At 35.0% G+C, this 22,983-nt stretch overlaps 2 protein-coding genes across 6 annotated transcripts in view; one reads left to right on the forward strand and one right to left on the reverse strand.

Moving 5' to 3' along the window:
* Positions 1-1,008: 1,008 nt before the first annotated feature.
* On the forward strand, positions 1,009-9,850 carry LOC128235879 (outer dynein arm-docking complex subunit 4-like). The gene is made up of 12 exons (XM_052950666.1): positions 1,009-1,128; positions 1,639-1,770; positions 2,835-2,988; positions 3,690-3,754; positions 4,328-4,493; positions 5,119-5,328; positions 5,849-6,056; positions 6,317-6,403; positions 6,957-7,153; positions 7,646-7,714; positions 8,610-8,807; positions 9,507-9,850. Exons 1-12 carry the CDS (start codon positions 1,009-1,011, stop codon positions 9,719-9,721), a joined length of 1,821 nt encoding a protein of 606 aa, XP_052806626.1. The 3' UTR covers positions 9,722-9,850.
* A 1,785-nt stretch (positions 9,851-11,635) lies between these two features.
* Positions 11,636-22,983, reverse strand: part of LOC128234031 (zinc finger and BTB domain-containing protein 17-like) — a 32,749-nt gene continuing 21,401 nt past the window's right edge. Inside the window, exon 5 of one of the 5 annotated variants that reach the window (XM_052947984.1) lies at positions 11,636-13,300. In XM_052947984.1, the coding sequence (XP_052803944.1) occupies positions 12,555-13,300 (746 nt within the window). In that variant the 3' untranslated portion in view covers positions 11,636-12,554. The other 4 variants (XM_052947983.1, XM_052947982.1, XM_052947976.1 and 1 more) reach the window with 4 other exon arrangements.

Below are 22,983 nucleotides of genomic sequence, written 5' to 3' on the forward strand. Positions count from 1 at the left end.
CCAGGATGCAAGCGCGTTTATGGTCTTACTTTACTATTCCATCGCGACGGGTGAATGCGAAATGGTTCAAAGTGACATTAAATAATGGAGATGATGACGGAACGAGACAACGAAAGACAGATTTAACAGCGGTGTACCAAGCTTTACGCAAAATACTCGAGCGCGTACTACTGAAAACCCCTGAAAAAACACACAAACGTTTCAAATGCGAAATTTTATATAAAAACCCAACCATTACCCGGGTAAGACACAATGGTACCCATAATAGTAACATGTAAAGTAAACGTTACAGTTCAGTTCAAGACGTAATGGTTGAAAAAAGGCCGGAATGTTTCATCTTGGTTTGAATTTTACATGTGATTTGTGTAAAATATTAGCTTTTTAAAGCTTTTTAAAGCAAAAAAGCCATGAAATATACGCCAAATTACACCGTAAAAAATCACGGGGGATGGTTGCGAGTACATGCTAGATATCTCTAGGTACGCCCCTGTTTATTGTTCACAAAGGTCTTTAGAAACAAGTCTTAGCGATGAAACGAAAATGTACATGTATAACAATAAGTCTTAACAATATGCATTTAACTCTACGCCGTTTGTTTATAAGTTCTATGCTTAGATCTACTACATTAATCCGCAAAATCAGTGTATAATCCTTTCCACCGCATTATGGGCGGATTAACATTTGAGGACAAGTCCGCCATTCACCCTTATAACCGCCATTTTTATACAAAAACAATTTATGAACGAAATAAATATATTTAAAATAAAATAAAACAAAATCAACTTAACTTAATAAACTTCGAGCAATTTTTTACTTCGTTAAAATTTTCCCGGCAAAGTACTTTTTGAGCGCGTGACGTTTCGAGTCAGTGCGCATGCGCGTTGCTAAGCAACACGAGACGGAAGTTGATACTCTCCAGGAAAACTAACGACATACATGATAAAGAAGTGAAATTTTACAACAACGGACTTAAATAACAATTTCATAAAGAACAAATAAGACTAAAACATGTATCACGATGACAATGGATCGGAAGGACCGAGAGGAACCTTTGAAATATACAGAGCCGAAGCCGATTCATTGTTCAAACAAGGGGAATACAGGAAATCCATCGAAAGTTATACCCTCGTGAGTATTTTTCTTTTTCACTAAACTACCAAATGATTAATAACGTGACCGGTCTGGATTGACAATTATTAATATAACAATGAATGATGTCCATGAATGCTTAACATACATGGTGATGGGTATTTGTCAGATAGTGAGGCATTCTATTTTCAAAAAAATACCTGTTCAGCCTAGAGTCAGTTGGGAGCAACCAAACTTCTCAAGGTCAGATATGTTTGAATGTGTTGGGAAGTACCTTTGTAATATGACTGCCTAAATGCTCGACACAGGTGATATAAGCAGGAAAACAGTTATTATATTATGTAACCAAATGCATATTTATTTATTTTATCAACTGAGGTGTAACCCGACTTTTGGATACGTGATACTCAAGAGTGTCGGCGGTATTTGGCGCATAGACTCTCAAAATAGTTAAATTAAATAATTTTTGGTGATGTAAATTCCCATGATATATGCTCATTTTATTCCTTTTTGAAATATTATCAACAAGTATGCTTTTTCCTTTTTCAGGCACTTGAACTTACTCCTGGAGAGAAGAACTGCCTGGTTGCCCGATCAAAATGTTACCTACAGTTGGGAGACATGCAGAGTGCCTTAAACGATGCAGAGGCTTCTCTACAAGAGGATAAAGACTACCACAAGGTACAGTGGGAGGGCATAGGCTTGGTTATTTTTACAGTCAAATTAGTGTGTTTGTGTACAGTGTTAAAATCAGCCACTCAGTAGCTCAGTTGGTAACTACATGTAGTTATTTTGCTATTGTTTCCTGTGGTTGTTGATTCAAGACCTGTACTGTAGTGGTCAATGTAAAAAATCATAAAAGACATAATCTAAGGGCCGGTATTCATAAAACATTTTAAGTCAGTTCCTGACTTACAATGTAAGTCCTTTTCCTAATTAAAATATTTCACTGTGTGTACAGCTACATACCAGGGTATACATAAATATTATAACATAATTTTTGTGATAATTTCAAAAAGACTTTATTTCCATTCACTGTATTCAAAACTTGTACTTCTACGTAAAAACACTAATATTTGACATTTCAGACTTTAAATTAGAAAATGACTCAAGATATTTTATGAATAGAGGCCCTGTTTACCGCTATGATTCATTCAATATCATTAAAATGGATCCTAAAAGCTTGAATAATCAATTCCTTTATTTTGGCAAAGATGAATACAAAACAAATATGGATTAATGAAGCAAGTGTACAATAAAACTTAAAAAAAATATTTATATAAAGGATAACTATCACGATTCACTCAATGATAGTGATAAAATTATTCCTATGGTGTTGCAATAGTGATGAACAGATTAACCTTGAAAACTTTTAAATATTAAATGCCAAAGACTCAAATATGATCTAATATCAATGCTAAATACCTAGCAGAATAATTTCCAAGAGGATCCCATTTTCTATAACAACATAAAAATGATAGTCTTACAATTTTAAAATGAACTCTGTGGCGGTTCTTAAAGAAATAGACAAGAAATAAAATAAAAACAAAAGTAGATGTTGCATTCACTGCTATTGAGATCAATTTGTAATCTGTATAAAGTACATAACTATTGGAAATCTATTAGTCTTTGGGTAGCAATTTCCAGTATTTATTATCTAAATATGGAAATATCATAAAGGTGAGAAAAAAGTGCAACAAAGTTAAAACTTAATATTTCATGTTTTGTAATATTTTCTTTTTCAGGGCATATTTCAAAAGGCGCAAGCCCTGTATTATCAGGGTGATTTTGAGATGGCCCTTGTATTCTACCACAGAGGTCATAAACTCAGGCCTGAGCTTCACGAATTTCGTTTAGGCATTCAAAAAGGACAGGAAGCTATAGATAACAGTGTTGGTTGTAAGTCAACTAAAGTTACTTTTCGTCAAAACAAATCTCGACAAAGTCAGCCAGCTCGAAAGAAAGGCTTGGGCAAATCTATTACAGCCCGCAGCAGAAAGTCGGACTGGTCTCTCGAGTGTGTCTGTTCATCTCTTCTCTCTACTGCCTCTACTAACTGTGACTCTGTAAGCACCTCTAACCTATCTGCTCCTACAAAGAAACCAGCAAATCTAACTAACACATATAACACTAAAGGTAACACTGTTTCCAACTTCTTTCTTTTTTTTGTAACTATTCATCATCAGTTTTACTGTTTCTGTACTCCTTTCTTCCTTTTGTCCTATATAATTCCAGTTTTCTTTTAATCCATCTTATTTTGTCTCTGAAAAGAACAAGCCAAATGATTGCAGTGTTACACACTTTCTTTTACTTAAGGTATATATACTAAACAAGCATTGCACAGACTCCTGAGGTAATATAAATATTACAAGAAAAATAACAGTTTGTGAGAAAAAACATTTTTCTTAAAAGTTTTTTTCTATTCAAAACTTGCAGTCTTAAAATAAAGATTGTCTTATTTTAATAGGATAGAAACCCTTGACAAGGTTTTAAAACATTTAACATGATTATAATAACGGTACATGTAAAACGCATTGTAATAACTACCATCCATTTTGAATCAGAATTGCACATACACTTACTATGTCATGTTTGTGCAGCTCCAGACACCGTTAAGCTGACAACAGAGGGCGACCTGTCATACTTCGAACAGATGCAGGATGATGTAAGTTAACAGAGGGCTTTAGGACTGACCACTTCACTCCATGCCTTCAATCAAATTGATTTCTCTGTGATCTAGGTAAAAGTAAGAACAGTTGCAAGAATCATCACAATCAGACTTTTGGACAAATAGTCCAAAAATTTGCAAACCCTGGTAACTTTCTGGCATATAGAATTGATACAAGTCCTGTTATATAAAACCCAGAATTTGATCAAGCGTAGGGTAACTTATAATTAAACTGTTAAACTCTGTTCTATGTAATTGAAAAAAAAACAACTAGATTTAAAAGATAACACACATTTTATTTGTGATCAAATAAAGAATTAAGATATAAAAGCTTTTCAAAAGAAAACGGAAAAAAACACAATAAAAAATCTACTTGATCTATTAAATTAAAACATATTATCTATGATCATTAATTAGTTCAAGTCATAAGTAATATAATCCATTTAGATACTTTGACCATCTCAGACAAACGACCTCCTACAAGAGATCGGGCGAAACTAGGCTTCCATTCCTGTGATGTAAATTGTATTTCTAACATATTCTTTTTATTTTAATTAATAATACTTGTAGAAGAAGATCAAGCGCAAGACCAACACAATCGGTCGAACTGCTGTTGCCCAGACAAGCAAGACGACAAAGCAGCGCACGCCTCCAGGCAGCGAGAAGACCATCAAACAGCTGCTTGGGGAACTCTATGGAGACAGACAGTACCTCGAGAAACTCCTAAAAGAAACAGGTATTTTAATGTAAAGTACTGTATTTACTATTTAGTATCTTCTTCATATACCAAACAGATTAATGAAGAGGTTAGCGCACTCACTTCTCACCTAGGCGACATGGGTTTGATTCCTCATTTAACGGGCCTGGGTACATGTGAGTTTGGTTTGTGGTCACGAAGCCAGACAAGTAAGTTTACTCTAGGTTATTTTGTGATCCCCATAACCCAAGGCCACACTCTTGCTTAACATCGTGCCAACTAGAGGACTTAGTATTATAAGTTAAAATAAATTTATTCACAAACATTGTAAAATAAATAAGGTTTAAACAAAGAGAAAAGATCATCAAACAGCTGCAAGGGGAGCTATTTACCTTGACAAACTTCTGAAAAAAAAATGGTTACGGGTTATTTTGTTATTGCATTCAGTTATACTCCAATTACTGTGCGATGTCTTCAAAAACCTGAAAACCAACTATTCATTAAAGTATCTTATAGGTAATAGTACATTAAGAAAACCAAGAAGTGCAGTTTCAGATCATACATATGGATCATAGGTGAATTGACTATACTGCAAGTTTCTTTCTTTTCTCAAATTAATAAATTAATCTGTTCATGCTCATTTGACATAATTTTAACATTTCAGACCCACAGTCAGAGATGGGTAAGACCATATCCACACTGGTAACTGAGGGCCTCTCCTACCTTGATACACGGTCTGACTTCTGGCGCCAGCAGAAACCCATGTATGCTCGCCGACATGATCGCCTTATGCAGCGCCGGAAACGTGAGGTGTCGTCCAATAAGGTGTCACCCAATGATTACATCATCAAGGAACTGGAGAAGATTGATGATGGTAACTTTGTTAATCTGTCTATATAAGCCTTGTTCATGGTACATGATACATTTAAACCTACTCTGAAAATGATTCACATGTGTAATGTTTGTTTTCTGAAATGAAATTCTATATATGAATTTTGTATTGTATATCTAAAAGAATTTATTATAATTAGAATTCAATTTTTGTCAACATTTGTATTAAAACTGCTAATGATTACAAGTATCTTCCATCACCGACAGTGTAAGATATGTTCATCCCAAACCAAGTGTAAGGTGTTATAGATGAACCTGTCTTACACGAGTGGCCATGGTTGATGCTTTTTTTCCCAGCTCAGTTAAAGAAAACATAGTAAAAATGTTTTAATCTATTTTTTACAATATATTCAATTTTGAAAACATATAATCATTCTCATCCTGAATAAATTGTTTGTTTGACGTTTCAGAACCAGACCTGAAAATTTCGAAGCCTTTAAGCTCTGGTAGTCCAGAAATATTTTTTTATAAAAATGTTATTATTACAATGTACCTGTTTACAGCTCATGTTGAGGGACGTTACACAGAGGCTCTGCGAAGGTCCGAGAAATGCATGGCAACTGTACAGAAGTTCTCTGAAGAAGACGTTCCAAACAAGACTGAGGTTATTGCCAACCTTAACAGTTGCCTTGGTAATGCATACCTAGAGCTTGGAGACTATGGCAAGTCCCTTGCTAGTCATGAGATGGACCTGCAAATTGGAGAGACTAAGTATGTGGTTTCTTTTCATGTTTACTTTTTGTTGGGGGGAGGGGGCACTCTAGCTGTATTAATGAGGTTTGCAATAGATAAATTCCCATTTAACACCAAAACCATTTACTTTTTGCAGAATTTGTAAACTGTGAATGAATGAAGTATAAAAGAAGTGTACAAAAATGATTTTTGAAGTTGGCATTTAATTCTGTTCTTAGGAGACATATTTCCATAAAACTTTATGCAGATCTAAACTTTCTACATTCTTGTTATTCCAGTGACCTTGGGGAGGCTGTCTCGAGAGCCCTGGACAACATTGGCAGAGTGCACGCCAGAAAGGGAGACTTTTCAAACGCCATACAAGTGTGAGTGGTCATAGCCAAGTAAATTGGAACAAATTAAAAACCCTTTCTATAACTGCGAGATTTACATAGCTGAATTTTTCCCCACACTATCCAACAAAAAAATCATTATTTTGCACTTGGCTATATCTTTACTTTATTAAGGGGAAACAACTTGTATTGATCTTGACATTAATTGTATCAGTTGTTGTTTCCCTTAGTTATTACTCTTGGAGAAATTCAGTGTAAAAATCAAATTAAATGGCACATCACTCCAAGATGAAATGGTAGTAGGCTACGAAAAACACACCGGGCACTTCTTGCCATGAAACAAGTATAACAGAGCTTTCTCTAAGACTGCTTTTGCCATCAGACCACCCAATCAACTAACTGGATGGCATGTCCAATGTTTCTCTTTAAACTTTGTTTGCAGTGATATAAAAAACTTCAGCATAACAATTTTGATTTGATTTTTAATGTGAACTGCCTTCTTCAAGATGTTAAACAAAATGGTCTTACCTTTATTGGCCAAACTTGTGTTAAGATGTCAAGCCTTGAATCGTTACCTTTATTTCAGCTGGGAACGCAAGCTGCCGATGAGCAAGTCTCCATTAGAGAACACATGGTTGTTCCATGAGATTGGTCGCTGTCATCTTGAGATCGGGAACTTTTCAGAGGCGAAGAACTATGGCGTGCAGTCGGAGACAGCTGCTGTAGATGCAGGGGACACCATGTGGCATCTACAGGCCTCTGTGCTTACAGGACAAGCTGAGGGTAAGCCAAACTTAATCAACTTGGCTTATTTAGTGGAATTTGACTTTCTCCATAATTATAGTGTATTTTATGACTGTGTTAAATCTGTTTAAAAAAAACTGTTTACTGTATCATTGACATGAAAGTGATTGAGTCAGTTGCTTTGATTAATTTACGTATAAAAAATAACTTTATTTTTATTCATCTGATTTATATAAATTGCACTCTTAGATCATGTAATATAGTTATTGGGAAGAATTATATAAAAACGTTATTATATACGCCCCTCTGTGTTTAAATACCACCAGCAATTAAACAAATATAAATGTGAGCTGATTAGGCTCAGCATGTATGTTAAAGAATCACTATGTATTTGTAATGCTATTCTTTATAATAATTCATCTTCATGTTTGTAATGGTTACCGTACTGTCACCCATAGTGCAACGTTATTGTACTATAAACATACACATATTCCATCACTGATTTCACCTGTATATCATTTGTTTCTTCAGTGAAACTGGAGGAGTACTCGGCAGGAGCAGCAACATTTGAGAAGGCGCTAGAACTCGCAAAGGCACAAGGTAGACATTTTGTTTGGCTTGCGAAACACAGCAGACACCTGTAGGGAGTTATTTGTCCCCCAGCAATGTCCATCAGCGTCCTTTATCGTTTTCATTCCACAACTTTTGAATGACTGATTGTAGAGTTTACAAACTTGGTATTCACACTGGTCATGATCATTTGATGTCTCATTTTGATTTTGAGGTCAGAAGGTCAAGGCCATGATACCTTTTCTTGTAAAATGACACTTCTGTTAGTGACTCACCAAATTCAGGGAATTTTACTACATACTGTCAAGTCTGTTTTTTTCATTCTTTCCAAACATTTGAAATGGAATAGAATTACTTTTTCCTGATAATTGATGAAAACATTAACTATATAAGATTAAAAATATTTCTCTATCCATTGACATACCATAAAGTCCTATTGTTTAACGCAGCCTGGTCCAACATTTTAACAAACAAGGGGGAATTCACAACTGTTCAAACTCTTACATGATGGTTAAAAGTGACTCGTACACACTTTTTTTAAATTAAATTATTTTCCTTACTTTCTTTAATAAACACAAAATAGCAAGTCGCGGATCCTCATTTGAACAGATGATGTTGTAAATCCTAGCCTGAAGTCTGTCTTTTTTCAATAACATCACTAATGCTATTAAAACATACAGCATTTTCTGTAATACATTTAAATCACTGTTTATTAACTACCTTATTATACTATGCATAGGACACACTTTTTTACCCCAGATTATCGTCTAAAACATTGCCTGCATCCTTTCTATGCTATAGCTCTTTTTTAACTTTTGTTTATAATTTCCATCAAATTATTTTTTTCAATGTCTGAAATGTAAACGAGTCCCTTAAACAGAAGTAATAACCAATTTCTGAGTCACAAGTATTCTTTATTTTGCAGGGGACAAGGCTGCAGAAAGTGCCATCAGCAGAGCCATAGAGGACCTGAACACCAAGATAATCATAGAGCAGGTTAAGCAAGCAGAAAATGAGAACAACATTAATGCCAACCAACCCCCATCACAATCACCTGATAAGCCCGCATCACCTGTAAAGTCATCTTCACCCGTTAAAGAACCAGCCAAGACTCCTGTACAAGGTTTGTGTATGAGAGTGCAGAAAGATTTCGAAATAATGAGTTGTTTTGGGGCTTCAGAAATTAATAAGATGGCAGCAGTCCAATTTAACATTCAGACTCATTAATTGGAGTAATATTAGGGTCCAGGAATAAGCAAGGTGTTCTTGATTAAATAGCTATTAATGATGCACTCACAGATTGAACGTTTTGACAACTTTATTTTTTGTCTTGGAACGAGCCATTTTTTGCAAAAATCCATAGAAACCTGTTATATAAGACTGCTGACAAAATAAATGAGTTAAAAAATTGGTGTTTTATGCATTTTTCTTAAACTGTTAGTAACAGTTTTAGCCATAAAACATTAATTTTTGAACAAAAATATTAAAATCTAGGATCTGATTTTTTGTCAGCAATCTTATATCATAGGTTTGCAGATATTTATGCAAAAAATTGCTCTTTCAAAGACAAAAAAATAAAAAAAGTTGTTAAAATGGTCAATCTGTGAGAGTGCAGCTCTAATTACATTTACAAATGAAGAAAAAATGTAAGCTATGGTTAAGCACTTTACATTGAAACAACATGTTGCAGCCAAATCATTAAACTATAGTTTACAAGTTTAATCTTATTGTAAAATGTAAAATTTGAAGTAAAACAACATGTAATAGTTCCTGTAACAGAATTTCAGTCCATTTTAATAATCAAACATGTTTTTTACGATAGAAACCAAACCAGAAGAGACCACTAAGGATGAAGAGCCACCAAAAAAAGAAGATACACCAAAGACCACGTCAAGAACAGAGAGCCCGGCTGAAAACAAGCCGACAGCGACAACACCCAGCGGAGACAAGGCTGAGGAAAGTGTGGAGGACAAGCCAGTGGAGAAAGCAGAGGACAGTGGTGACACAAAGTCACAGGAGCAGACCGGGGAAAGCTAGAATATTGTGATGTGTATTAGTTATTAAACATACATTTTTAAGATTTGGATATATCATCACCAATGACAGCCAGTTTGGTACGTTTCCAAGGCTAAAATTATAGACTTTATCTTTTGAAATAAATACTCAGTAAAGACATCAGATGTTTATAAAATTGAAGTTGCGTGTTTGATAACAGATGTTCGTTATTTTATTGTAGATCATTTATATTAGCAAATATAGTGATTTCGATGTTTTGTCAACTTTCCAATGTCTTGCCAACTTAAACAAACTCTAGTCATGGCAGCTAAATGTGATACTCTTGTGATATTTAAAAATATGTTGATTTATTAGAGGATATTTTATTCACTTTGGAAAAATAAAAAAAGTAAATCTAAATCAATTTGTTTCTTGTCCCACTGGCGCATTGTTTTTTACCCTAAAAATTTCAGGTTTTCGAACTCACTGATTTCAGTAATGCAGTTTGTTCTGTAAGGTATCCAGTCCACAATGATGTGCTTGTCAATTTATTGAGCCATATGATGGCGATAATGTTTAAAATTCATGCTTGATGAACCCAATTTTATTATGGTATCATTTGCAAGGCTTACTGATAACTACTATTAGAAATTAAATACGCGACTATACAGTTAAGAGAAAGTTGTAGAAGATTCAATTTTGTTCTCACTGAAATCGGAAGTTGAATGAATTAGTTTGCAATTTCCAAACGGAAATATAAAAATCTGCGATCTGATCTTTAGTCACTCAGCCATCTTTTATCATTGGTTTGCAGATATTTACACAAAAATTCTCTCTTTCAAAGATAAACAAGAGCCGTCGTAAGACAGCGCGCTCGACTACGCCGCTTTGACTTAGAATACAATAAGATGTAATAATACCAAGTTTGGTCTCTTTATGTCAAACCGAACTAAAATTATTCGATACATAAGGTGACTTTGATGCTGCCCTCCCACCAGCCCACCCAAACAATGACGCAAGTCATTCAAATAACTTGATTTCCCATTATGAAAATGTGGCTAAGAATATACAAATATGCCTTTCAAAGGAAATTAAAAAAAAAAATTCAAGGGCCATAATTTGTATTTAGGCTTAAAACGGAGTAATGTTTCTTGTTGTAAGATGGTCGTAAATAATTTTGAATTTTATTAAGTGCATTTAATAAACGGTATAGAATTTTTTTTTATTAAAATCCCAGCTTGCCCTTAACTTTTACTTGCCTAAAACTTTAACCTAAGTCAATCAGGGGCCATAACTTGTATTAAGGATATGGAGTTATCTAACCTCATTATGTGATGGCTCTGAACATCTGTGTGAAGTATTAAGTCAATTGAATGAATGGTATTGGAGTTTTAAGTGAAAATCCCAACTTGCCCTAAAACTTTAACCTGCCCTATAACTTTAACCTAAGTCAATCAGGGTCCATAACTTGTGTTTAGGATAATATGGAGTTAAGTAACCTCATTGTGTGATGGTCCTGAACAACTGTGTGAAGTATTAAGTCAATTGAACAAAGGATAGAGAAGTTATTAATAAATAATTACAACTTGCCCTAAAACTTTAACCTAAGTTCCATAGTTAATCAGGGGCCATAATCTGTGTAAAGAATGATATGGAGATATCTAACCTCATCATGTGATGGCGCTGAACAACTGCGTGAAGTATTAAGTCAATTGAATGTAGGGCATTGGACTTATAAGTGAAAATCCCAACTTGCCCTAAAACTTGAACCGGACGCCGACTCCGACGCTTGGGCGAGTAGTATAGCCCACCTATTCTTCGAATAGTCGAGCTAAAAATAAAGAAGTTGCAAAAAACGTAAATCTGTGAGAGTGCAGCTTTAAAGGCAATGACAAACCATACCTTCTACTCTTTTTTTTAAGTAACAATTTTTTTCATTTTTATTTTATCACATTTTTTTACAAAACAGTCAGAAGTCAAGAAAGATAAGTTAAGAGAAGTATTTTATATCTATAACCAAGTAACAGATAACAAGAATAAAGAAAATAATAAATTTAAAACTTCCTTGTCACAAAAACATGATTTAACAGGTAAATGATAAGTACTTACTTAAACACCCAATCACACCATTAAAGTAAACAAATACCACTCAAGTCTATTGAATACATGTACATAACCTTTCCTATGACATTCTCTGTTTCTTTTTGTTTGAACAGAAAACAAGATGCATGATTAAAAGTCAAAGTGGAGAATTGTAAAATCATCAAATAAATAGAAATCAGCAATTTAATAAAGTAGCACTAATAGCAATTAAAACCAATAATTCCTCCTCTTAATCCATATCAATATTATAAGCATAATACTTATCATTTTAAAATCGTCGATCATCATCATCATTTTTGCACATTGAATTTGACAGAAAATATACAGAATTGTGTTTAACCTATTAGGTTTCAACTGCCATATAATTATGTAATATTTGTTTGCATAATTTACAATCATATTATAAGTTTATCTATACAAGCGCAATATTTGACAGTCTCAAGCACTTCATTCTATGAAGGCAGAAGGGAGCCCAAATTGGTTTAAGAAAAATATGATTAAAATAAATTACATATTAAATGATCACTCAAGTTAGTGATATCCACAATATGTAATGACAGTAGTTTTCCACTTCAGGTATTGTTCCAGAAAGTATGGCACATTTTGTATAATATTGAATAATATATAATTTACTTAAAAAATATTTTCATAATCCAAAATTAAAACTAAAGCACATTTTTACACTCAAAATAAAATGTACTATAACGCTTCAACAAAGCAAGGTTGCATTGAACTGCAATCCTTAATTGTTTTAACATGTACTCTGCATTTATTACTCTGGCAGATTCAAGGTATGGTCTGAAAATGGCTCGAGAACTTCCTCTTCGATCACAAATTCAGATTCCAGCTTGATCAACGAGACATCAGCTTCTGTTTCCCTCTCCTTAAACCGAGCAGAGCGTTCATCTAATTCAATATGAACTGCAGTAGTATCTTCAGGCATAACAGCCATCGGTAAACGCATGATCTTTTTCCTCTTCTCATGGTCCAGATTCACCTTATGTTTTTTCCACATGTGATTTCTATAATACTCTTTCCTGAAGAATGGTTCACCACACTGATCACATTGGAACTTCCCCTGTTTTGTGTGAATGAACTGGTGTCGCAACAACTGCGGCTTTGTTTTAAACTTTGATTCACAATACTCGCAACTGAAGTTTCGCTCACTATTGTGAATTTGGAATATGTGATTTCTAAGTGACGTGGCATCGGTACAAGATCTCCCACATAGCTCACAAACATGGGTAAACATTCCAGGGAAATGTCGATTCCGATGTAATTTCAAAGTCTTCGAAGTCCTGAACGAATCGCCGCAAACATCACACATATAAGGCCGATCAGCTTGATGGGAAACTTTGTGAGCATTCAGGTTAGATCGGTCGGAGAATGTTTTGTCGCAGTGATCACATTTATACGGTTTCACACCCTCATGTACATAGATGTGATGGCGCATGTTGACGCTGTTCTTTGATTGGTATGGACAGTGTGGACACATGTACATTTTAATTTTTCCTGTGCCTAAAAATATAAACGCTTAATCATTGAAAATGGCATGATTCAGTGCAAACCTGCTGAAATTTTCGATAAATAACAAGAGCACCAACTGTCACAACATACACCTGTCATAATTTTAAGACACCAAGTTTGGTGGCGAGTGGTTGTACTATAAGACTTATTTAGAGAGTAGACAATGTAATTACATTTTTAGCCAATTCAAAGGTCATAACTTTGAAGTGACTGAGGCGACATGGTTGGTTATCAAACCTGACCAAGATATTCTGACCATAAACATTCTGACCAAATTTGATAATGATTGGACAAAAGGTTCTAAAGTTATTAATATGACAAGACAAATCTTAAAGGGGCTGTGTCACAGATTGGTACCAAAATTATTTTTTTTTCTGTAACGAATCTCAGGACAATTATCTAATAAAATGTACGCTTTGATGTCAAAATTGTAAAAAAAGTACCAAAATGTTAAAAATAATTGTGACGGAGATCGGGTTCGAACCCGCGTCGCAAAAATTGCAGTCCAGCATCTTCCCTACAGAGCTATCAAGGCTAACATAATTAAACTTTAAACCTACCTCTGTAATATCACGTGATAACACCAACCGGTGATCAACCGGAAAAGGTAATTTGAGGTAGTTTCTATAATTAAAGGCAATAACTCTAATGACTAGAGCAACATGGCTGGTTATCGAACTTCTCCAATATTATGCCATTACACATTCAGACCAAATTTGGTGGTCATTGGACAAAGGCTTCTTATGTTACTGAGTGGGCAATCAGGACCAGTTTTAGAATATTCATATAATTAAAGGGAGAATACTCTCAAGTGACTAGAGCAATATGGCTCAGATTATCAAACTTCTCCATGAAATTTTGCCAATTTACACGTTCTGACCAATTTTGGTGATGATTGAACAAAGGCTTCTAAAAATATTGAGTAGAAAGCATACTGGACACATAATGCCTGCCCACCAGCCCATCACAGCTGAGGTTAAATTATAATCTGTCACATTTTTTTTAACTGGTATATTAAAACAAAGAGAGCTAAGATAGCCCTTAGTGCTCACCTGAGAAAATGGTTCAGATCAGAGAAACTTCTCTGTACAATTATTTTCAAAAGGGCCAGTGATCTGTTATTTTTAAAATCTAATTGGACCATGAGATCATCTGGGTTGGCCTCTAGCACCCTTGACTTATTAAATAACAAGAGAATGACTAAAGATTCATAAAGAAACATTATACTTTGTGGGAAACATAATAAATACATTGTCTAAAGATATTTATCAGAGTGTAATGTAAACTTTATTTGTGGATGAATATATAGCCAATAAAGATTTTTAGCTCTGTTACCCAGTTAACGTTGAACAAGATTTTCTTGTTTTTCAAGTCAATATGCTTTTTGTCAAAATAGATCCTTTTCTGTCACCTTTTTGAAGAAGTTTTTCACAAACAAGCGAAAATTAAACTTTTTACAGAGACCTTTTATTTCTTCTCATCAAGGGAGGTTACTGTGAAGGAGACTGACATTTTTGGTCGATATTTTGTTAATGGACTACAACCTAAATACAAATGAATGAAGCCAGGTCTAGTATCAAAATTGTTAACCTGTTTATTGTTATACTCAATATGATAAAACAATGTATTTCTATTAATAAAAAGAAGAAAAATAACACTAAAATGTTTCGTGAATTATTCGGTACAATACAAGATAGCAGCTCCCGCATTGCTAACAGTACAAAGACCCTCTATAGTCCCTGCCACATCTACATCAGCCTCAAGTCCTCTTGCAAAGTCTTTAGGACCCTCAATATTTTCATTTGGTAATGCCACTTCAACCAAGTACTCTTCCAATTCTGCTTGAGGCAGATTAGGGTGCCCATGGTTGTTACTTAAACAGAACACTGGGTGCAGCATCCTTCCATAACAGTAAACCCTTCAGCTAAAACACTAAAAATGTAAAATAAGAGGTCATTTAACACACAGAAAATAAGAAAAATATTATTAAAATAAATTCCATATTAAATGACCACTCATGTTATATATATATATATATATATATATCCTCAATATGTAATGACAGTAGTTTTCCATTCTATTTCAGGTATTGTTCCTGAAAGCATGGCACAATGTATTTACCTAAATAATATTTATATAATCAAACAATCTAAACAAGTGAAGCAAATTTTAACACACAGATTACAAATTTTACAATGTATAATGCTGTAATATGTTTCAACAGAGCAAGGTTGCATTGAACTGCAATCCTTAATTGTTTCAGTTAGAACCTTTTTGCTTTCAACCCTCGACATGTATCATATAAACGGCATGGATTACTCTGGCAGATTCAAGGTATGGTCTGCAAATGGCACGAGAACTTCCTCTTCGATTACAAATTCAGATTCCAGCTTGATCAACGAGACATCAGCTCCTGTTTCCCTCTCCTTAAACCGAGCGGAGCGTTCATCTAATTCAATATGAACTGCAGTAGCATCTTCAGGCATAACAGCCATCGGTAAACGCATGATCTTTTTCCTCTTCTCATGGTCCAGATTCACCTTATGGTTTTTCCACATGTGATTTCTATAATACTCTTTCCTGAAGAACGGTTTGCCACACTGATCACATTGGAACTTCCCCTGTTTTGTGTGAGTGAACTGGTGTCGCAACAACTGCGGCTTTGTTTTAAACTTTGATTCACAGTACTCGCAACTGAAGTTTCGCTCACTTTTGTGAATTTGGAATTTGTGATTTCTCAGAGCCGTGGCGTCGGTACAAGATCTCCCACATAGCTCACAAACATGGGTAAACATTCCAGGGAAATGTCGATTCCGATGTAATTTCAACATCTTCGAAGTCCTGAACGAATCACCGCAAACATCGCACATAAAAGGCCGATCAGCTTGATGGGAAACTTTGTGAGCATTTAGGTTAGATCGGTCAGTGTATGTTTTGTCGCACTGATCACATTTATACGGTTTCACACCCTCATGTACATAGATGTGATGGCGCATGTTGACGCAGACCTTTGATTGGTATGGACAGTGTGGGCACATGTACATTTTAATTTTTCCTGTGCCTACAAATATAAATTATTAATCGTTTAAAAGGCCGATGACATGGTGCAAAATGTTTTGCTGTAACTTTCAATAAATAAAAACACATGGGCCAAGATGGTTCTTTATGCTCACCTGAGTACATGATTCAGAGCAGAGGAAAATCTCTGTGCAATTATTCTTGAGCAAAAGGGACAAATGATTTCTGACAACAACAAAAAACAATGTTTAAATTGTATCCATATTTTCAAATAGTGAAAACTAGCCCCGCCCTCTGATGGCGAAGTTTATTACCAACCTGATGAAACAAGGAAATCGATAAGGGTCCCCTAAGGAAAAATCATTTTGAAATCTGGCCAGCAGTTTCTGACATTTTCAAAGTTTTCCAATTATTTATAATTATAGTGAATCTAGCCTCAACTCCTGTTGGCCAAGAGGATGTACAAAGAAGCTAGAAAGCATGCATAAGAATGGAAAAATATTAAAGGGAAAGGTTAATCAATTAATAATGAGGATTATTTTACTTTGACACAGAACATAGAGATGTATACATGTATTGACCTTGGTCAAAATACGTCAACTCTGAAGTTATTCATATCATAGGTTAAACTACATGGCGTTAAGCATTCATGAAGGACTGGACCTCAACTGTGACATTAAATTGTTAGTAAAAGACTTTGGTACGACCAGACCTTAAATGTGACCCTCACTTCTAACTTTTAAGTGTAAGACTTTGGTAGGTCGGACCTCAAGTTTGACCTTCACTTTACAGTGTGCAACTTTGGTAGAACTGGACCTTAAAGGTGACCTTTACTTGTTAGTGTGAGACTTAGATAGGACTGGACTTCAAATATGACCTTCACTTTTTAGTGTGAGACTTAGGACTGGACCTCAAATGTGACCCTCACATATAACTGGACCTCAAATGTGACCTTCACTTGTTAGTGTGAGACTTTGGAAGGACTGGACATCAAATTAGAATCACTTCTTATAGTTTCAGGCTTTGGTAGGACTCAGGAGCTCAGTTGTATTTAAAATCCATTGAGGACCATGAGATCATCAGGATTGACCTCTAGTACCCTTGACCTGATAACAAGAGGGTGACTAAGGGTCCTTTAGAAACATAATAAGTGTGGGAAACATGATTTATGTCAACTGACTATGGAAAATATTTGTCTTAAGTTTTATCATGTTTGCAAAATAAATTTGCAAACTAATAAAAAAGCCTACAAAGAGATACTGTGAGTGATCATTAGTGGTCCTTTATTCTAGCTAAAGGTATCCAGGCAACATAATATGATAAGCACTTCTAATTTTCTAAGTCAATAGTTAAATTGTTTATTTGTTTTATTTGCTCACCATTTATTAAGTTTTGAAGGAACTATGTGACTTTCAGCTTTTAATAATTGTTGACAACCTTTTTTCTTTGTTGAAAAGGAGTTATTTTACTTAATTCAAACACCAGATATTCATTTGAATCTTGTAAATCAAGGCCTCCTTAAAATTGATGCAATATTCAATAGCAATTCAAATGCTTTCCATCAAAATAGATCAATTTTTGTCACCTTTTTGAAGATTTAATTAGTTATTCACAAACAAGTTCAAATTATTTTTTTTTGCAGAGACCTTATATTTCTTCTCATCAAGGGAGGTCACTGTGAAAGAGAATGACATATAGTGTTAGTAGAATACAACCCTAACAATTGAATGACGCAAGATCTAGTATGAAAATTGTAAATGTGTTTATTGTTATACTCAATATGATAAAACAATTTTATAACAATGAGAAGAAACATAAAACAAAAATGTTCATCAATTATTCGGTACAATACAATATAGCAGCTCCCGCATTGCTAACAGTACAAAGACCCTCTATAGTCCCTGCCACATCTACATCAGCCTCAAGTCCTCTTGCAAAGTCTTTAGGACCATCAATATTTTCATTTTGTAATGCCACTTCAACCAAGTACTCTTCCAATTCTGCTTGAGAGTCGATAGCCTCCCCTTCATCATCAAAGTGAATGATCCCCTTGCGTTTGCCACTCTCAACATTTTGCTGATGTTTTTGTTTCATGTGTGTACGCCATGTTTCCTTACGTCCAAAGGATTCAACACATTGTTCACACTGATATTTTCCTTGTTTTGTATGCTTAAACTCATGTCTTTTCAGTAATGTTTTAGATTTAAAATCTGATATACAGAATGAACATTTAAAAGGGCGATCTGCAGAATGAACAATGGCATGCTGTCGGAGACTATCCTGCGTATTAAACACTTTATCACACACATTACACTCAAACCGCTTCAGAACAAAATGCCGTTTTTCATGATTTGTCAGCGACCTAAGCCTCTTGAAACTGGATCCACAAATTTTGCACATAAAACGCCGATCTTCATAGTGACAATGAAGATGGGAATCCAGATTTGATTGGCTGATAAAAGTTTTATCACAAATACCACACTGGAAGGGTTTGTTGCCAATGTGAGATCGTGTATGATTGGCTATGCTGACACGATATTTAGTCTTGAAATCACAGTCTGTACAGCTGAAGCCGGAAATCCGTCCTGGAAATAGTTGACCGTGACACTTAATCCCAGAAAAGTTATACAATTTGTAACTGAATGTGAACTTTTGCCGACAACATTATACATAACAAATTATCATTATAAACAACTATGAAGATCCTGGACTATACTTTTATTTTTAAACATTAACTGATGTCTGATTTTCTATCACCTTCGCTCACCTGAATATACAGTATCTTACAAACTTTATTTAGAAATTTCTTGTTTCTTTCTCACGATCTTATAAGGTGCATAATTTCATTTATTTGTACACTAATATCATGGGCCTTTCTCGGGATAGCTGCCATTGTTGTTGCTAATGGGTACGTTTACTGTCAGTTGGTAGCATGTTGCACCTCTGACCATGACAGCAAGACAAAGAGTACGAAAACAACACTACTTGTTGTTGAAGACTAGCTAACCAAGTCAATTATTTCACACGCATTGTATTCAGTAATCACAGTAGCAACAAATAAACCTGTGGTATAAATTCATTTCAATTCTACTGTTCAAATAACTTGACTGTATATAACAGAAGATGTCAACAAAACCAAACAACAACAAATGTGTTGCAAATCAAATGCTTACGGTTGTTTTAATCAGAAAAAAGGCCAACCTCAACCTTTATTACAGCTAGAATTATGGTTCTTGTTTTTCTCTGGCAATATGTTTCATTTGAATATCTTGAATTTTTGTTAACGTTTGAAATGTTAAATACCTCCACTTTTTTCTTTGGAAAACAGAGATGTAACAAGTTTTGTTTAATTTCAAAATATTTCTTCACACATAATTTTCATTTATATAAAATTAAGCCCTCTCAGCAAAGATGTCTTTTAGACCACGGCATTCCACAACAAAACGTCAGCCTGTATCTTGCAGACCCACGAAGGATTCAACAGCATTGCCAGGGTCACCCAATTGTGTCACAGTTCCCACCTCAATTGTGCCGGGAGACGGCTCATTGTACATCACATATTCACCAGAGCCCAGACGAACTACTGTGACACTATTGTCAGCATATTGCTCCACAGTTTCTCTCGCAATTTCAGTACTTTCAGATTCTATATCAACATTTTCAAGCACCGCGCCATCATTGAAACAAAGCAGTTGCTGCTGAGTTGGAATAGTGGAATCAATATTTTTTTCATCTTTATTTTCAGTGTGAATTGTTAAATTACTATTTCCTTGATCACTGTTTTCAAGCACTACTTTGTTATCTTCATTCTGCTCCTTGGGCAGCTCTAATTTCTCAACTTGTCTTCGTTTCAAATGCTCCATCTTTTCACCATGTTTGGTTTCCATATGCTGTCTCCAATAATCCTTTCGCCAAAACAATGTCTTACAAACCATGCACTGAAAGCGTCCCTCGCCTGAATGAGTTGCCTTATGCCTATCACAAAGGGCTCGAGTTTTGAAACTTTTACCACACTGCGGGCACTCATGAGGCCGTTTATCGGAATGAGTTATCATGTGTTGTGCCATTCCAGATTGAGTGCCAAAGTGTTTTCCACAGACTTTACACTGTAATTCCTTAATTTGGAAATGTCCGACGTTAACATGATTCAACAAAGGTCGTTTATTCAAAAATGTGGCGCCACAAAATTTGCACACAAACTGCCTATCATTTGAATGTATTCGTAAATGTTTGTTAAGATTGGAACGATTGTTAAACTGTTTCGAACACACTGAACACATGTACGGTGTTTCTAGTGAATGTCGTGAGCGAATATGACACAGCACGTTACTATGGTTTTTAGTTCGGTATTCACACTCCGTACATTGGTAACCTGTGATAGCCCTTCCTGGAAAAATAAGTTTAAATATAATTGCAGCTGTCAGTATGTGATCATTCTGGATAGATTTATCATAATCAAACCTCTGATGAATGAGAATGGTACTCGATCTGTGTGTTGAATACTCACTTAAAAGTTCAGGGATGTGATTGACCTCACTGATGCAGTGCTTAAACCATTTTGGTGATGGGTTTGGTGGTGAAACACCCTGATGCAGGAGCAATACTGGCTATTAAGAAGTCTTTTTGAGGACTTTCCATACTTCAAAGTTCAAGCAAACTGGAGTGTGTCAATATAAGCAACAAATTGAGAATCAATCAAAACCAACAGGTTAACTTTTACTTAAAATAAAATGTTGTTTTTGGTCCCTGATGCCATTAAATCCACACACAAATCACATCCCTGAGACCCTGACATTAATGTTGTAGTATAGGCAATGGGATGTGCTGGTTCTTCTTAAAACTAACAAATCAAATACTTATTTAAGCACAGGACGAATTTTACTCCATTTTTTAAATATGGAGTTTTATTTATCCTGTGCAGGTTCCTCAAAACATTATATTCTGGTGAAGTTCATTATTGCCCACCTGAGCATAATTATACTGTACATGGGATTAAACATTTCCTGTTAATCCGTCATGACAGTGTGATATCAATCATTAAAGTCAAGTCTAAGTAAGATAGCAATCATTAAATTGAGTCTTAGTTGGATATTAAGAATTGAAATCAAGTCTGAATGAGAATAGATACCATTCATTTGAGTCCAGTCTGTTTAGTGAGATATCAATCAGTCCAGTTGAAGTGAGATGAATATCAACCCATCAAATGTTATGACTAAAATCAAGTCTAAGTAAGATGTCAATAATTTAAGTCAAGTCTTGGTGAGATATCAGTTATAAAAAGACTATTCAATTTGTAGAACTGTTTATTTCTATGATGTTAACAAACTGACTCATATGTCCAGCCAAATAAAGATATTGTTTGATTCAAAAGAAAAGAAATACAAGTATATTGAAAACACTAAAATTCCTAATAATATTAATATTCAAACAAGGCCTCCAGACCATAATCACATTGGCATATAAAACAGTTATAAACAGTGTGACCATTGACAACATATCATAATCACACACAAGTTCAGACACTAAGTCTTGTACACTACTTATCATAATATATCATTATATTAAACGTGTTAAGATATGTTTGATTAGTTAAACAATATCAAGTTTTCATCAGATGAATAAGCACAAACTTTAATTTCTTAAACTGTGCTTTACTCAACAGAGACAGTTTCACTTTAAAATTGTAATTAAAATAATGAATGAGGATGAAACGCTATAATCAATTATAATCATATTTGATCAGTGTGGATGACAATAATCTGGCCGTCACTGTTCACATCAACCTTCCCTTCCTCAAATGTAACATCCCCAGCCTGGTAGCCATCACCATAATCTATAAACACTTCGTAAGTCTCATTTTCATCTTCTACTTCCCTAATTTCCACTGCTGTGTAATTCGCAGTCTGTCCATCAACATTATCTGTACTAGAGTCTATCTTACTCGCTATATGTTCCACGAACGCAACTGGTTGACTGTTCTCGTTGGCAACATTTTCCATCGTAACATTACTTTCACTAATTTTAACAGCAGTTTTAGTCTCTTCAGTCGTTACGCGGACTAAAGGTTGCCGCTTCAAGTGGTCCACATTTTGCCCATGTTTCAATTTCATATGGTCCCTCCAGTAATCTTTCCGCCAGAATGTTGTCTTACAAACCGTGCAAGTAAACTGTCCTGCGCCTGTATGTGTGGCTTCATGTCTTTTAACAAGAGCCCTCGTTTTAAATGTCTTGGTACAATGTGTACATAAGAATGGGCGTATATCGGAGTGTGTTAGCAAATGTTGCTTTAATAGAGATATAGAAGTGAATGTTTTCTCACAGATTTCGCACGGTAGGTCTTTCACATTCTTCCTAGTATGTTTATCCATGTGCCATTTCAAGTAACGCATTTGCTTGAATGCTTTGCCACATATGCTACAAGCAAATCTACGGTCATCAGAATGTGTGGCGAGATGCGCTTCTAAATTAGACTGGTTTGAGAATGATTTGAGGCAGACTGCGCAACAGAAAGGTCGTTCTTTTGTGTGCTGGGATCGGACATGGTCGATGCAGCTTGTTCGGTGTTTTGTCTTAAAGTCACACACTTTGCATTGATAGGCTGTAATCTTCCCTCCTACAAATTGTAATACAAGCATGTGAAATGATATTAAATATTG

This window comes from Mya arenaria, chromosome 5, assembly GCF_026914265.1.
Source record: "Mya arenaria isolate MELC-2E11 chromosome 5, ASM2691426v1".
Lineage (NCBI taxonomy): Eukaryota > Metazoa > Mollusca > Bivalvia > Myida > Myidae > Mya > Mya arenaria.

Excerpts from the sequence above, each read along its gene's own strand:
- LOC128235879 (XM_052950666.1), top strand. The coding sequence starts at position 1,009 with ATGTATCACGATGACAATGGATCGGAAGGACCGAGAGGAACCTTTGAA. Across the intron at positions 1,771-2,834 it reads AGGATAAAGACTACCACAAG|GGCATATTTCAAAAGGCGCA; the intron begins GTACAGTGGGAG and ends TTTCTTTTTCAG. Across the intron at positions 7,154-7,645 it reads GCTTACAGGACAAGCTGAGG|TGAAACTGGAGGAGTACTCG; the intron begins GTAAGCCAAACT and ends TTGTTTCTTCAG.